We start from the raw sequence: 15,661 nt of genomic DNA on the forward strand, positions 1-15,661 counted from the left end.
GCACGATGGATGACAGTCGTATGTTCCCACAGAAACTGTCCAGTAATTACGCTAAAAGAAACTATCTCGGCCTTTACAGAAGTAAGTCTCCCGTAGTCTTCGAATATTTGCTGCCGTGTAATAATACATACAAATGGTTTCATAAAATATCTTAGATCCAAATACCAAGAAGCCTTGTATACATCTACATAGTGAAGGTTTGCAGATCTGAGTACTTGACTGCCGCTTACTTTCACACCTAAGTCCATCGTCATCACATTGATAGCAGCACGTGTCTGTCACACATTCCTTGTCACACATCTCTCCATACCAACCCTCGGAACAAACTGTAACAGTGGAATAATAATAATAATCATACTGTGAAAGCTTATGACACACAGTCAGCGTTATTACTTACATGAATATGGGAAGACTTGTAAACAACAATTTATAATTTATATAAAGGTGAATTGTCAGGATTTCCTTCACTAAGAAAAGTGATATCTCACTGGCTAGAGATAGATATTACTTTTGTTTTTACACACCCCGACGCCAAAACGTCACAAAGAAACATGGTGTTTTATGAAGATCCAACCCGAGCTTAGCAGAATGACGTCATAATACAAGTTCAGTCAACTTTAACAACTTTAACATTTCTTACGCCTCACATCTCACTCGAAAAATATTTATGATATTCAGCCTTCAGTGTGCAATATCCTCTATTCATGATTTATATAAAAGTGAAATGTCAGGATTTCCGTCACTGATAAGAGTGATATCTCACTAACTAAAGTTAGATATCACTTTTGTTATTACACTCCCCGACGCCATGACGTCACAAAGAAATATTTTGTTTTATGACGTTCCAATTCAAGCTTAGCAGAAAAACGTCATAATAGAAGTTCAGTAAACTTTAACATTTCTTAGTCACGCAAGAATACACGACGTCACACAAGGCGTCATGTGCGACGTCATGCTATATACAAAAAGCCTGTGAAGGCCTACAGCTAAAAACATTGCTTAAACTTGTTCAAATACAAAAATCATGATATTGTCAAAATATAAATAATAAATAGAATATTGCACAGTGACGGTTGAACATCATACATATTTTTCTCCTGAAAGATGGAAATGATAACCTACTTGTGGGTCATCATTTTCACATCTCCCTGGAACATGATATTCAACCTTCACTGTGCAATGTCTTCTCTATATTTCATTGCAGCATGTAATTTTTATAATCGTGTACATGGAAAGAGATAGTGATGATTATACGATGATCCAGGAGATCATTACAAGAATGTGAAGACGATTATAAGATCATGATGACAATTAGAAGAACGTGACAATCATTGGGAAATGGTGATCGTAAAGATCATAAGAAGATCTTGAAAACAATAGGAAGACCGTGATTACACTCGTATGATTATTAAAACCATCAAAACATCGTAAAGATCATCAGGTACAGTAATAAACATCAGATAATCATGAGAACCATCAGAAAATGAAGTATGTGGATTTAAAAATCTGGTGAAGTGTTCCAGCCATTGATACTTGCTTCGTCGTTCGTCATATGACTGAAACAATGTTAAGCACGACGAACGTGAGCACTCACTCACTTAATACATGCTGGCGTGTAATTTTGGGGTCTAACGCCCGGCAAATGTTCCAAGCAGGAACCGTGTATTTGAACAGTTAATTCTGTCAATTGATTGACTAGTAAGTTTATATTAATCTAACTGATCAGAAAAAAAAATCATTTCCTTGGAAAGCGATTGGTAAAGGGTTGGTATGGGGATTGGTATGGTGTTGGGATGGGGTTTTCTCGCTTAACGGTCTGATGGCTGCTAAGGTACACTGACACTAACCACAGCTTCGGATCCATGTAGCTCCTGGTGTTTCGTACTAGGCTTTCAGTCAGGTGTTCTTTGTTTAAAGGAAATTGCGACGTTCTGTGCTTTCTTTGTGGTTTATCTGTTTTCTTCTAAGAAAACCGACAGACGTCGTAATAGTGAAACATTTTTTGAGTAGAGCACCAAATAACAATCAAATGAACACATCGGTCACTTTCCCTAAATCTATTGATTGTGATGTAATGGAAACAGTAGTGTCTCAATCAAAATATTATAAGCAATTAATCTTGCTTACCAAACAGTCGTACTTCACAAAGTGTCAACGGTGTTGATAAATTCGACGGTAAGCTTATCCGGACCGTGTTCCCTGTTCTCGGGTTACCATCGTTACAACTACCGTTGACGATATCCCCAGGACCGTAGTCATTGTCTGTCGTGTCTGTATAACATGTACTGTAGCTCTGATTTTTGGTCTCCACACTCAGAGTAAAGCCGTTCAGTCGTGAGCCACCTGGAATGTATGTACATGTAACATACAATACCGGACTGTGTTCGTGTAAGTAAAATTCATTTACCTACATTTACGTAAATAAGGACGCTGAACTTCCGGTTAACCTGATAGGCCTCATCTCGAGAGCATTATGGCTAAAAAAAAATCCGCAAGAAGTGTCACCGCTCCAGATTCTAAGGTTTATTTGTAATGAACCCTTTTGGTTTCCACTGCCTTACATGACGCACAATCATCATTACTGGCTTCTGTGGTTTGGGGTTCAAAGTTTACCGTATACTTAATGCAAGAGCGTAGAGATATCATAGTAATAACGCATAAACATTTATCAGCTATGTTCGGCTGTGTGCTTTCGGTTTCTCATGGCTTTTGTGGAAAGTAAATCGATGCTCGTTGAAAGGAAACGTTTCTTTGACACCTGTCAGATATTTAGCTCTGCGATTATTAGTTACAAGTATTACTATTTTTTATTTTATATCTTTGTTGAAGTAATGTAAAGATTTATCTCACGCATCGATTTGTAACTGATTATAACTGTTATCGGTGAAAAAAACGTACCAGTACGTATATCGATTTTTATTACCTTCTTCTACGAAGTCATAAGCTTACTCGCATTGCATTAGCCAATTTTTTCGCCATAACACACTCTATCTGAGAATAAGGAAACAGTTATTGCTCAGATTTACACACATCTAGAAAACGAAGATCTCGATGATCCTAAATACTGGCCACAATAAGTCATGTTACATAGGCACGTGTAGAACTGTAACTCGAAACCAATTAAATCACATACCTGCAGGCCCGAAACATAATCAGGAACAACTTGTGATAGTTAAGTGACCATTGTGATTAGACTTGGTGAGACTCTTCATTGCGTAAAACTGAATGACAATCGCATTACGCAACTGGATCACTTAACACAAATCCACCTGCTCTTGTATCCGATTAGATCACACTCACTACTAACCCATCGTTGAACAACGTTCTCCTGTATCTCTTGGTTTTGACGTCAGGTTCCAGATATGGTGTCGATGACATACTGTCCCGACGTGTTGAAGGGATACTAAGAGAGGGGAGAATATAAACCTTGACCGCCGATAACTTACTTCGGCTACAACGGTTTCGCCGTGCAACCAAAAAAAATTTATATTTATTTATTTATTTGGTTGGTGTTTTGCGCCGAACTCAAGAATATTTCATTTGTGCGACGGCGGCCAGCACTACGGTGGACGGATGCCTGGGCAGAGCCCAGTTAAAACCCACGCCCGTCATTAGATTGCAGACAGACCTTCCCACGTACGGCCGGAGTAAGGAGCCAGCATGAGCTTTTTTTTTTTTTTTTTTTTTTGATTGTTGTTTTACGCCGTACTCAAGAATATTTCACTTATACGACGGCGGTCAGCATTATGGTGGGTGGAAACCGGGCAGAACCCGGGGGAAACCCACGACCATCCGCAGGTTGCTGGCAGACCTTCCCACGTACGGCCGGAGAGGAAGCCAGTATAGGCTGGTCTTGAACTCACAGCGACCGCATTGGTGACAGGCTTCTGGGTCACTACGCTGCGCTAGCGCGCTAACCGACTGAGCCACGGAGGCCCCAGCTGGACTTGAGCTCACAGCGACTGCATTGGTGTGAGGCTCCAGTGTCATCACGCTGTGCTGTCGTCCTAACCACCTCGGCCACGGATTTTTCCGCCCATGTAAACAAAACAGTTTCACAAGTATCATACGTAATGTGCATGCACATGCGGGTCTGTCATTGCATATTAAAATAGGGCATGCACGTTTTGAATTACGAGCTCACTTGTCAGAAAAGTCGTATTTACTTCCTACACATGGTAGCATTCTTCTAACTGGTTATAATCACTTACATGTATCTTGTCTGTTATTACAATTTCCGACTCTGTTGTAAATCTGGAATCTGTAAATATTGTACGTCCTGTTCAGTGTTACCGACCACCAGCTTCGTAAATCACTCTTGGTGTGAGTACAAGGTGTTTCCTTCAGAACATGACCCGCTTTACCATCCACGGCTACTCCAGATTTGTACTTGCCCTGTTCATAATCAGATGACTGGCTCGTCTGCTGATTCAGCGCCACATTACCTACGAAATCAAATTGATGCATTTTCTAATTGAATATTACACATCAACCCGTAGACTATAAACACCATGTACATATAGGTAAGAATCACCAAATGTAAAAGATATTATTGTGATCTGCTTTTATTCCATCTTTCTACAGGAAATGAATAACAACAAGTTAACTATGGATGTAGTGAAATACATAATATCTTTTGGAGGCCTGCACACATTCAACGTTTGATGGGAATATGTGAATGAGATGTAGGAATATGTTACGGAAATGGGATCCAAGTTTTACCTCCAAATCTTCTACAAACTGACTTGCTGAGTGGGTGTGGTTTTACACCATGTTGAAGAATATTACACTTGTATCAAAGCTGTCTCCAGTTTGTTTTTCACAGATGTCACCATGTTGGGTCAAAAGCAGTTACTACGGTCACCTACATAGACGTTTTCATTATATGTAGAAAAGGACGTTATGCCAGAGGACGTTACGACGTCACCGCAAAACGGCCTTCAGCGGGATGTTTATTAAAACCGTCCTTGACTTCGCGCGGAAAACGTTTATATCTCATCACACACTTCCACAGATTATAACCACAAGAAAATCTTACAGTAACAGTTAAATGGTTAACTTTTGAAAGCGTGGATATATGCCGGTTGGAGATATTTCCTCCACGTGGTAGGTATGATTGCATTCAAGTAAAACTTTTTCACATCAAACGTTGATAATTTCATGTCTATAGTGGATAAGAGTTAATACAGAAATGGGCAGGGCTTGTTCAATTTCCTTGTTACAGATAACTATTGCTGGAATTAAATCAGCTTGTGACACAGCTTGGTTTGCTTACTATATGACTGCATGAATTACTTCAAAACAATGGGCTAATACTGCTAATAACTAAAGTCTTCCACTTGCAAACAAAACAACAAAATATATTTGATTGATGTTTCCACTTATACGACCGCGGTCAGCATTATTGTGAGAGGAAACAATTTATTTGATTTGCAGAAATGTCTTTGTGAAAACATTTATTTTCTCCAGTTTATGCGGTAGTCACTGTTCTTTGTTTTGCCAAAAATCTCCAGTACACAGCCATCTTGGGTTCGTCAACTATCGCCTGTTTCCTTTATTCAGTCGCCTATATTCAGCTGTCTGTAAATTCCGTCATATTAGCTACCAAAATTGCATTTAATCAGTCTCATGTGAAAACACAAGCTCTACACATTGATACGTTGGACCTCCATATTCTCGCTCACTAAATAAAGTTAGAGCACTTTTTCTAATTCATAATGTTAAACTGCATAATCTCGGTTTTGACGTGAAGAACTCATTGCTTCGTTATTAAAAAAGTGTCATGGTGGATATTGGACGGAGTTCAATATGTTAAACTGCTGTCGACTTTAATCTAAACCCTCTTTCCCACACTGCCATATTTGACATTGTTCGCATTTTTTAGTATAATATAACCTTCACAAATGAATTATGTTTCATCTCTTGTAGTATATGATGGCACGGCAGTGTCATTTTAGAGTTGGGTGTTATGAAATTCTGTTACAAAATTCCAGCTAGGGTATTCGCTGATATAGTAGTGTTGGTTGTATTACTAAGTGAAGTTTGTTCTAACCGCATGTTGGTGCAGCTATTGTATAACAAATTAGGAAAAGCATTCTAAGTTGCATTAATGTAGACGTACAACAGATCAATGGTAGAGCTTGTTATCTTAAATATCACGAACGAAAGGCAATTTTTACATATAGGTGAATATAGGTTATACATGCAAAATCCTGGCTATTGGGTCAAAGATTAGCCTCGGAACTAAAGTGTGAAGGAGCACTGATTGGATAATAATGCCACACAGAGAGTATCTGCAGTGATATTTTGAACCTAGTTAAAATATATCAGAATTTTGTCTGTTTTTAATAGAACTGAAAATGTTTGCCCAATTATTACTGCTGAACTCCCTGCATCACTTCCAGCAACCAAAGTTTAAAAAACGTTGGTCACGCTAGGTTGATTTGTTGAGATAGAGAAGTGCTAGTATGGCATGGTACCAGGCGAAAATTAGCAGATATACATTTTTGAGATTCAAGTTGACAAATTTACTACATAAATAGTAAGGAAAATCAATAAACCTGTGGAAACTATAGCCGACTAGCTAAAAGAAATGGACTAAATTTGGGTCTACTCACGTCTCTGACAAGTAGGCCCGTCCAAGGCCGGTGCACAGTTGCTTTTAAGATCTGTCTCAGGGTGACAGTTCCCGTCACAGTTACAGTTATACCGACAATTTTGTCCTGCACTTCCAAACCGACACTGTTGTTCATTAGCTGACAGGTAGAAAACAACACACGAAAAAAGAACCAGGTTTTACAACATCGAAAACTGAATTAGCTGGTCAGTGGTAGAAACGTATGTACCAGTAAAGACAAAGGAATCAGTTAATATAATGAAATATGTAATGAAAATAATGGTATTACTGCGTTTATGCCATTTCTTCTTCTAACCATTTCTTACTATACCACTTATTGATAATCACATGTGCATTCCAGTGTTACATACATTAAATAAATCCACATACCCTTCACAGCAAGCAGCAGCAAAATGGTGAAGATGAGAAACATTTGCGTCATCATGAATGTATTCCTGATGATTCGTAGAAGGAGAGATTCAGTCAGGTTGTTGTCACCGATCTGTCCAACACAGACTGTGCTGTCTACACCAACCTTTACTAAGCCCAAATTCCTGCGTATTAACATGGTTGGTTTTAATAAAACCCATTCAGGAAGTGATCATCTATACTCTTGGTAAACTAAAGCCAGACGTTCAAATTGTGGGGTGGCTCACACCACACATTCTGTGCAGGTAAGTCTGGTTAGCCTCTAGTCTTTTGTGTTATATGTCACACTATTTGCTCTCTTTGTGAGTGTCATGAATCGTTTTATTTGTGAGCCTGAATCTACTGATACGTCTATACACAAAACATGTTATGAAATGTCTCAGCTATGCTTCGGTTCAGTGTTAGCTTTCATTTGTCCTCTACGTATCTGTACAGCAGGGAACATTTTGAAATCTCCATATTCTCAGCTTGAGATCTCTTGTTAAAAAATCGGACATTTTAAACTGATTTTTATTTAAAAAATAAATGCAGATGTATGACGTTAAGCCCCAAACATACATGTACTCACATACATACACGCATACATACATTTCATTCCAAAACGTTCGATATACATTCCAACACCGTTCTCAAGCATATTAAGGTACAACCAAAAACACTGAGCCAAATTTATCTTAACTGGTATGATTGACAACGATGTTAGAATATACATGGAAACGTACAATTAAATAAATCAGAATTTGTTATTCGTGTAGAAACCGTGATGCCATTGTGTCAACTTCTCAAGGAATTTATATTTTTTATCGTGAAAAACACCAAGGCTTTTAAAGATCACTTTGCCATGCGTTTCACCTCTTTCATTCTATAAGCCCACAGGTACAGACAGCATGGTTAAACGTATTGTAGCTAACATGTCAGGATTACAAATCTTGAAAAAAGATAGAAACAACAGTCATGCTGGGCAGTTGACTTTTTGATTACTTTATAATTAATGTTCTGATTTACTTGTAACACTGTATCGAGATATGCCTTACTTATGTGTGGAGTAAATAGGTCATAGCCTGACAAAGAGACACAGGTGCATCGGTGAAATACCATCCCTTCAGTATGACATACGTCTTTACAAACCCACTTACCCCACACGTTTAACCAGATCTGTCTGTTACAATTGAAAGGGTTACATGTAACGATTTAGCTTGTGTTATTCCCCTGTAGCTAAGAAATGTCAATTCTTTAGTCTGTCACCCTTTCCTCGTGGCTTATGAATTATTACATGCTATTTTCTCTACTCTACATAAGTTTGGCTTTATAGTTCAGTAAAATATTCCTGAGTAGGACGTAAACACGTATGATACAAATAAATATATAGATTAATAAATAAAAAAAATATATTCATAACTATCCTGCTTGGATGAACGGAATTGTAACTCATGTGACCCGAGGACAACGAAGTTAGTGCTCATAAAGTAGCCCAAGTTAGATAATTTAATTTCAGTGATCCCCATTATATTAAATGCCCAATGAAATTAGCTTCTTGTTAACTGAGTCTGTAATTAGATGAAGGAGTTAACTATGGATGTAGTGAAATACATAATATCTTTTGGAGGCCTGCACACATTCAACGTTTGATGGGAATATGTGAATGAGATGTAGGGATATGTTACGCAAATGGGATCTAATTTTAACCTCTAAATTTTCTACAAACTGACTTGCTGAGTGGGTGTGGTTTTACACCATGTTTAAGAATATTACACTTGTATCAAAGCCGTCTCCAGTTTGTTTTTCACCTTAACTTGTTGTTGTGACCTATGTGGATGTTTTCACTATATGTAGAAATGGACGTTACGCCAGAGGACGTTACGACGTCACCGCAAAACGAACTTCAGGGGGATGTTTATCAAAACCGTGTTTGACTTTGCGCGGAAAACGTCTGTATCTCATAACACACTTCCACAGATTATGACCGCCAGAAAGTCTTGCAGTAACAGTTAATTGGTTAACTTTTGAAAGAGTGAATATATGCCGGTTGGAGATATTTCCTCCACGTGGTAGGTATGATTACAATCAAGTGAAACTTTTACACATCAAACGTTGATAATTTCATGTTTATAGTGGATAAGAGTTAACACAGAAATAGGCAGAGCTGGTCTTATTTTCCTTGTTACAGATCACTATTGCTGGAATTAAATCAGCTGGTGACACAGCTTGGTTTGCTCACTATATTGCTGTATTTATTACTTCGAAACAATGGACTGACACTGAAACTAGCTATACTAACTGGATAACAATGCCACACAGAGAGTATCGGGTCTTTATACACTGTAAATTTCTGCAGTGATAGTTTGCATCTAGTTAAAATATATCATGCGTCAATGTGCATCCAGCGAAATTGAAATGGGATTAGGCTGGCTGGTTTTTATACATGCTTTATGGTACCGTATAAGCCAGGGCGATCTACTAATTTGACACACGGTCCTGTGCACAAACCCATCGTCATGACATGCCAGGTGAGACCCAGCTTTTACATCCAAATCTCACAAAAAATGACACCTGTCGTACTCGAAAATGGTTCATTTTTGTACGACGGTGGCCAGCATTATGGCGGGAATAACCAGACATAGCCTGGGAAAAACCCACGACCATCCACAGTTGCTGCCAGACCTACCGCAGAGGAAGCCAGCATGGGTTGGAGATGAACTCAGCGCGCTAACCACCTGAAGACAGCCGCATTCAACATAGAAAGTTTTCAGTACATGTATGAATAGACGGGTTCAGAAAAAGGCCTTTAACTTCGCGCGGAAAACGTCTGTATCTCATCACACCCCTCCACATATTATGATTGCAAGAAAGTTACTACAGTGACAGGTAAATGGTTGACTGTTGAAAGAATAAATGTATTTTAGCTGGCGATTTAACATCTATAGGGTAGGTATGATTGCATTCAAGTGAAACTTTTCACACTCTCATCTTTGATTGAATATCAAAAGTGATTCATAGAGAAATGGCCAAAATGGCCACTGGTTGTTTGTTTTACCTCGTTACACGTTACTGTTTTGGCTTTAAGTATTACTTAGAAACAATGCACTGATACTGGGGATAGTCTTCATGTGGCAAATAGAATCATATATTTGAAGAACAACACTCTGTGAATCCGAAGGTAGTTTTGCTTTCAGTTACATATTTCAAACTCGTACCTTTACTATTTGTAGTGTTAGCATAGTTTTAAAACTATCTGGTACGGAGAATCGGCCCCAGAGATGTACGATAAGAAAATGCAAATTTCAAATTCTCAGTAAAATAGTATAAAACTTGTTCGAAGCGCCCATTGACTGATTTTTTGATTGATTTTTTTATTCACCTCGATAGAATAGATTACAATCATGATTAAATCAACTAATTGCTGGAATAAAGCTCTAAGTAAGCTTGTTTTATTCCCTAACAATGTAAACAGATATACTTAAATAGCAAGACATAGTAGACGTAATATATAATACAAGACATGTAGAGTTTTCTTAAGATATAATAATGCGTCATGCTAATGTAATAGCGTATGTGCAACATACCAACCAAATGGAAACTAAATTTCCAATAAATATTTTTTGATCCAGATTTACATAGAAAGGTTGGACGAACCAGCCGTAGGTTTGTTGGTAATTTATTCCATTCCCGTGGGCATGATATATATAGGGCATAATAAGATAAGTTGCCTCGATATATAGGCCTATGAAAATCTAAAGATCGACCTCTGGTATTGTATTGACGTGTGTGGTCCATTTTGGTCAAATAAAATGAGTGACTCGGTGGGATACATTCTTGATAAAAGAATTTATGTGACTGTAATAAAGTTGAATACAGAATGATGTCAGTAAATGATAGAATTTCAAAATGGTGGAAAAGAGGTGTGGTATGTTGAACCCTTTCGGATAGAGTAATGGTGCTTGTTTTTGTAACAGCTGGATTGGTTTGAGATGAGAGATGTAAGTGTTACCCTATATGACATTTCAGAATAAAAAAATATTTTGTTTTGTTAATGTTTAAAGACAGACGATTTGCACAGAGCCAAGTACTGAGTTTCTCCTGTTTATGAGACATTGCGTTTATAGCGGTTGTAGTGTCATTTGAGGAGATAATTGCGTTAGTGTCATCGACAAAGAGGATGAGATGAAGGAGGTTAATCGATTCTGTCATTTAAATACAAAAGAAAGAAGAGATGTTCAAGAATAGAACCCTGTGGTACACCACATGTTAAAGATATTAGGTCAGAGAGTTTATTATTAGATGATACACAATGGAATCTGTTTGATAAATAACACTTGGGCCTGTCATTACAAACACTCTTGAAGCCGTAAAGTTCTGATTTCTGAAGTAAAATATGGTGATTAACGGTATCAAAGTCATTTAATAAATCAAGAAAGGTGACAATAGAATACTTTTTATCTTCTGTAGCAGCACTAAGTTTATTGTATAAGGAACATGCGGCACAAGCCGTGGAATGGTTTGACCTAAAAATATGTTGGTTTTTATAAACAGCATTATGTGATTCCTGAAAATCATACGTCATTTGTCATTTGTCAGAGAACGCGATGACTGGAAAGGCAAAATTGCTGACTACACGGTTCCCCAGACAATCTGAAAAAATTTGCTTGTACTTGTTGAATTTTAGAATCCAGTTTTAAATCACTGAAAATATTCTTTAACTTTGTTGGCGAATACACTATTGCCGGTTATATCTGTATCATGGATATTGAAGGATGGGGGTAGCTGTGAAAAAGAGGATTTATTAATTAATTCATTTATTGTTTTCCGGGTACTTTTTATGTCTTGATTATGTTTCTTGAATTTCTTTCTGAAATATTTTTTCCTGGAAAAACGTAACATAATGTTAAGTTCTTTTCTATAGACCCAATATCATTGTGTCGTTGTGTTTTAGTTGGAGCCTGTACAACATATTATTTTCATAAACAGAGTGTAAATGACCCTTGATAACCCAAGGCCTGATAATTTTTCCTGTGTTTATTTCTAATGTTGAGATTGGAGAGAAGCTTTCATAAACAGATTTGAATTTAGCTAAGAATGCATCCATTGCAACGTTTGCGTCTTGGGTTTCATTGTAAACAAAATGTTATCAATTAATCAATCTGTGGCAGAGCGCGATTGAGCCCTTGCCGGCTTAGAAATCTGTGAAAAAAATAATTAGATTTCATAGCTTCAAAAAAAAAAAAACAACTTTGGATGGGCTTCGATGATTAACTTTGAAAAGATCTATATTGAAGTCACCCATAATAGTTTCTCCTTCTGAAGAGTCATTGGAATAGATAACATATCCTTACTGAACTCTTCCAAGTACTTGCCCGGTGATCGATAGACAATGCTGAACAGATAATTTTTATTGAGAATCTTTGCCTCTACAAAAAGAGATTCTCTGCAGCCAGTGTTATCAAAAAACACAGATCTTCCCTGAAGAAAGCAGATTCTATGTTAGGTTTAACATAGATGATAAGCTCTCCACCATTACAATTTGTCCTTTGCACAGGAAAGCTTCTATATCCAGGAATATCAAAGAGGGAACTAGATAAAGAGGACAACATTCAGAAAATCCAAGAACAGAGAAGGGATAATGTAAACCGTGAATAAAGCTCGATATCTCTTATCAAAGCCGCCAATTTCGGGTTCAAACGATGTTTTTAATTTAATGCACGAAGAACGATGTTAACCAGACAAAATATTTTTACTGAAATGCTCACGTATGAATTTGTACGTGTTGTCAAAGTTTCATGTGGATTAACCTTTGTCTTCACATGTAAAACATTAACTTTATAAAGTAATCAGTTTTGTTATGGTTTGGCAATTTGAAAATACGTGTTTTGTCGACGTCTGAAGCCTTCGTGGTACAGTGAACTAACGACGTCACTTTGGAAACCATGTAGGACTTGGAAAAACACTTCGAATCTTAGTGGCTCATTTCTTCTTTTTGACTGGAAACATTTTTTGTGCGACTAAAGACATAAGCCAACTTGTATCAAATACTAGTACGAGTTATTATGAATAATAATCAATAACTGTTAAGGTATGCTAATACTTAACATGTGGTAACTAAACTGAAATCGTACGTGAATCCTGCTTGAGAACACATGTGGTCATCTATCATTACTTTGCCATGCTACAGTGTGTGTAATATGTATCAGAATTATAAGACTGAAAGTTAGGTTTGTTATATATTGATTTGGTTGGTGTTTAATGGCGTACTCAAGTATTTGTCAGAAAGTTACATATGTGGTTCAGTGATTTTCCACACTTTACAGTGTCTAAAACTAAAAAGGTATTTCAATGACTGAAGTATACAGGCTACCATGTTTAGATTTTATGACCTAAACACGGATATAGACTGGTTTCATTGCCAGGTTTACAAGGCTCATAAGTCGCACATTTGTCATATAACAGGGAAAGATTTTTGCCCGGGGGGAAACCCACGAGCATCCGGAGGTTGCTGCAGTCCTTCCCACATACGGCCGGAGAGAAAGCCAGCATAAGCTGGACTTGAACTCACAGCGACCACATTGGTGAGAAACTCCTGGGTCATTACGCTGCGCTAGCCAACTGAGCCACAGGGGCCCCAACAGGAAAAGTGGATTAATACTGAGCTGAAAACAGAAGTGGTCTTACGAATGTGTCAGCTATGGTAAGTTTCTATTTTTGAGGTGCAGAGTTCCTTGCACTGAGGCCGATTCACCGCCTTAACATACCATAATTTACAATGCGGTCTAACTATAAATTTTCATAAATTTAAGGAACTTTATTATCGATTTTAAGCGGTTGAAGAGGCTGATATTTCGTGAAAGGTAGCTATTTATCAAACTCCAAAATAATAGCAAACATTCGATTGGATTTGCGCTGATCTATTCTTAACAAAACTCTCCAGTATAGTACCTTTAAGGTCCTTTTGTCTGTAGCAAGACCAACGTCTTATTCAAACCAGCCAACTTGGGCCCCTCAGCATTATTAGTAGGTCATACTCACGTCTCTGACAGGTAGGTCCGTCCCAGCCAGCGGCACAGTTCCCGGCACAGTCTGTCTGACTGTCACAGTTCTCGGCACAGTTACAGTTACACCGACAGCCTGCTCCTGAACGTCCAAACCGACATGGCTGTCCATCAGCTGAGAGGTAGGAAACAAAACAGGTGAATAGGACCAGGTTTTACAGCACGGTAAACTGAATTAGCGGAACTTTGTGGCTGGAATGGACCAGTGAAGGTGGAATTAATAAACGAATCAGTGAAAGTAATGAACTAAAATGAAAGATATTTTTGCAGTCATGCCATGCCTGTGTAACCATTTCTTATTAAACCACTTATTGCTAATTACATGGGCATTTGAGTGTTGCAGACATTAAATAAATCCACGTACCTTTCACAACAAGCAACATCAAAATGGTGAAAATGAGAAACATTTGCGTCATCAAGAATGTATTCCTGTTGATTCGTAGAAGGAGAGAGTCAGTCTGGTTGTTGTCACCGATCTGTCGAACACAAACTGTGCTACATAGGCTTTCTACACCAACATGCACTCAGCTCATATTCCTACGTATTAACATGGTTGGTTCTTATAACATCGTTTCAGGAAGTGATCATCTATACTCTTGGTAAACTAAAGCTAGGCGCTCAAACTGTGTGGTAACTCACACTATACCTTTTGTACAGGTATTTCTGCTTGGCAACCAATTCTTTGTGTTTAATGGGTCATCATATCGTTTATTCTTGACTCTAAATGTACGTTTTATTTGTGGGCCTCTATCTGCTTATACGTGAGTGACACCCATGCTATACACAAAAGAAGACATGATATATCTGGGTTATGCTTCGGTTAAGTGGTAGCTGGAACTTGTCGCCTACGTCGCACTCCAAGGAACATGTTTAAATCTCTATACTCTCAACTTGGGATCTCTCGCTCAGTAATTAGACATTCTATGCTCATTTTCATTTTAAAAAAAACGAAAAACTTTGGAGATGTATTTAAAGTACTTGGAACTGAATTTAATATCTTTGTTAGGAACCTCATCTGTAAACATATCATTACATTTTTTTATTTGTCAGTGTCTACAATTTTTTGAAGCTCGGAGTCATTCATTCAAGTCCATTTGTGAGGAGTTATTTACTCAAGTCTATTTGAGAGAAGTCATATTCAATGTTATTCACTGTAAAGGATTTTGCTGGGTTTGCAGATAACGCCGTTCGACATTCGTCATTTGTACTCGATTTTCTGTGCAGAGCTCTTTTTGAGCTTGTGTTTCACCTTTTGCTGATTTTTGGAGACATTATTTTGAAGCTTGTACCGCTTATTGTATCTTTGTGCCATTCGGTACATTTCTTCCCAGTTTCCCCTGAAAATGACTCTGTGTGTATTTCCAAGGAAACATACGTCGACAGTCAGGTGAGGAATAAGCCACTTATAGGACTGTCATCCGTAGACAGAGGAATTCATCTTAATTCTGGGTTCTATATTTACGTGGACTGCCGGAACATTCCATCCGGATTTGGACGCTGTAAGAACTTATCTAAGCGTCTTTGTGTTTCTTTCATTTGATCTTGTGTAAGGCTTATCGCTTATCTGAGAGTTAAG

General features: G+C 37.9%; 1 protein-coding gene across 1 annotated transcript in view; it reads right to left on the reverse strand.

Moving 5' to 3' along the window:
- The window catches only part of LOC135470717 (receptor-type tyrosine-protein phosphatase kappa-like), a 43,805-nt gene extending 28,408 nt beyond the window's left edge, over positions 1-15,397 (reverse strand). Inside the window, exons 1-7 of the mRNA XM_064749752.1 lie at positions 15,335-15,397; positions 14,063-14,200; positions 7,007-7,118; positions 6,618-6,755; positions 4,212-4,445; positions 2,128-2,343; positions 231-326 (exon numbers count right to left, since the gene is read on the reverse strand). Coding sequence (XP_064605822.1) covers positions 231-326; positions 2,128-2,343; positions 4,212-4,445; positions 6,618-6,755; positions 7,007-7,118; positions 14,063-14,200; positions 15,335-15,397 — 997 coding nt within the window. The remainder of the gene's footprint in view (positions 1-230; positions 327-2,127; positions 2,344-4,211; positions 4,446-6,617; positions 6,756-7,006; positions 7,119-14,062; positions 14,201-15,334) is intronic.
- Positions 15,398-15,661: the final 264 nt, after the last annotated feature.

This window comes from Liolophura sinensis, chromosome 7 (assembly GCF_032854445.1).
Source record: "Liolophura sinensis isolate JHLJ2023 chromosome 7, CUHK_Ljap_v2, whole genome shotgun sequence".
Lineage (NCBI taxonomy): Eukaryota > Metazoa > Mollusca > Polyplacophora > Chitonida > Chitonidae > Liolophura > Liolophura sinensis.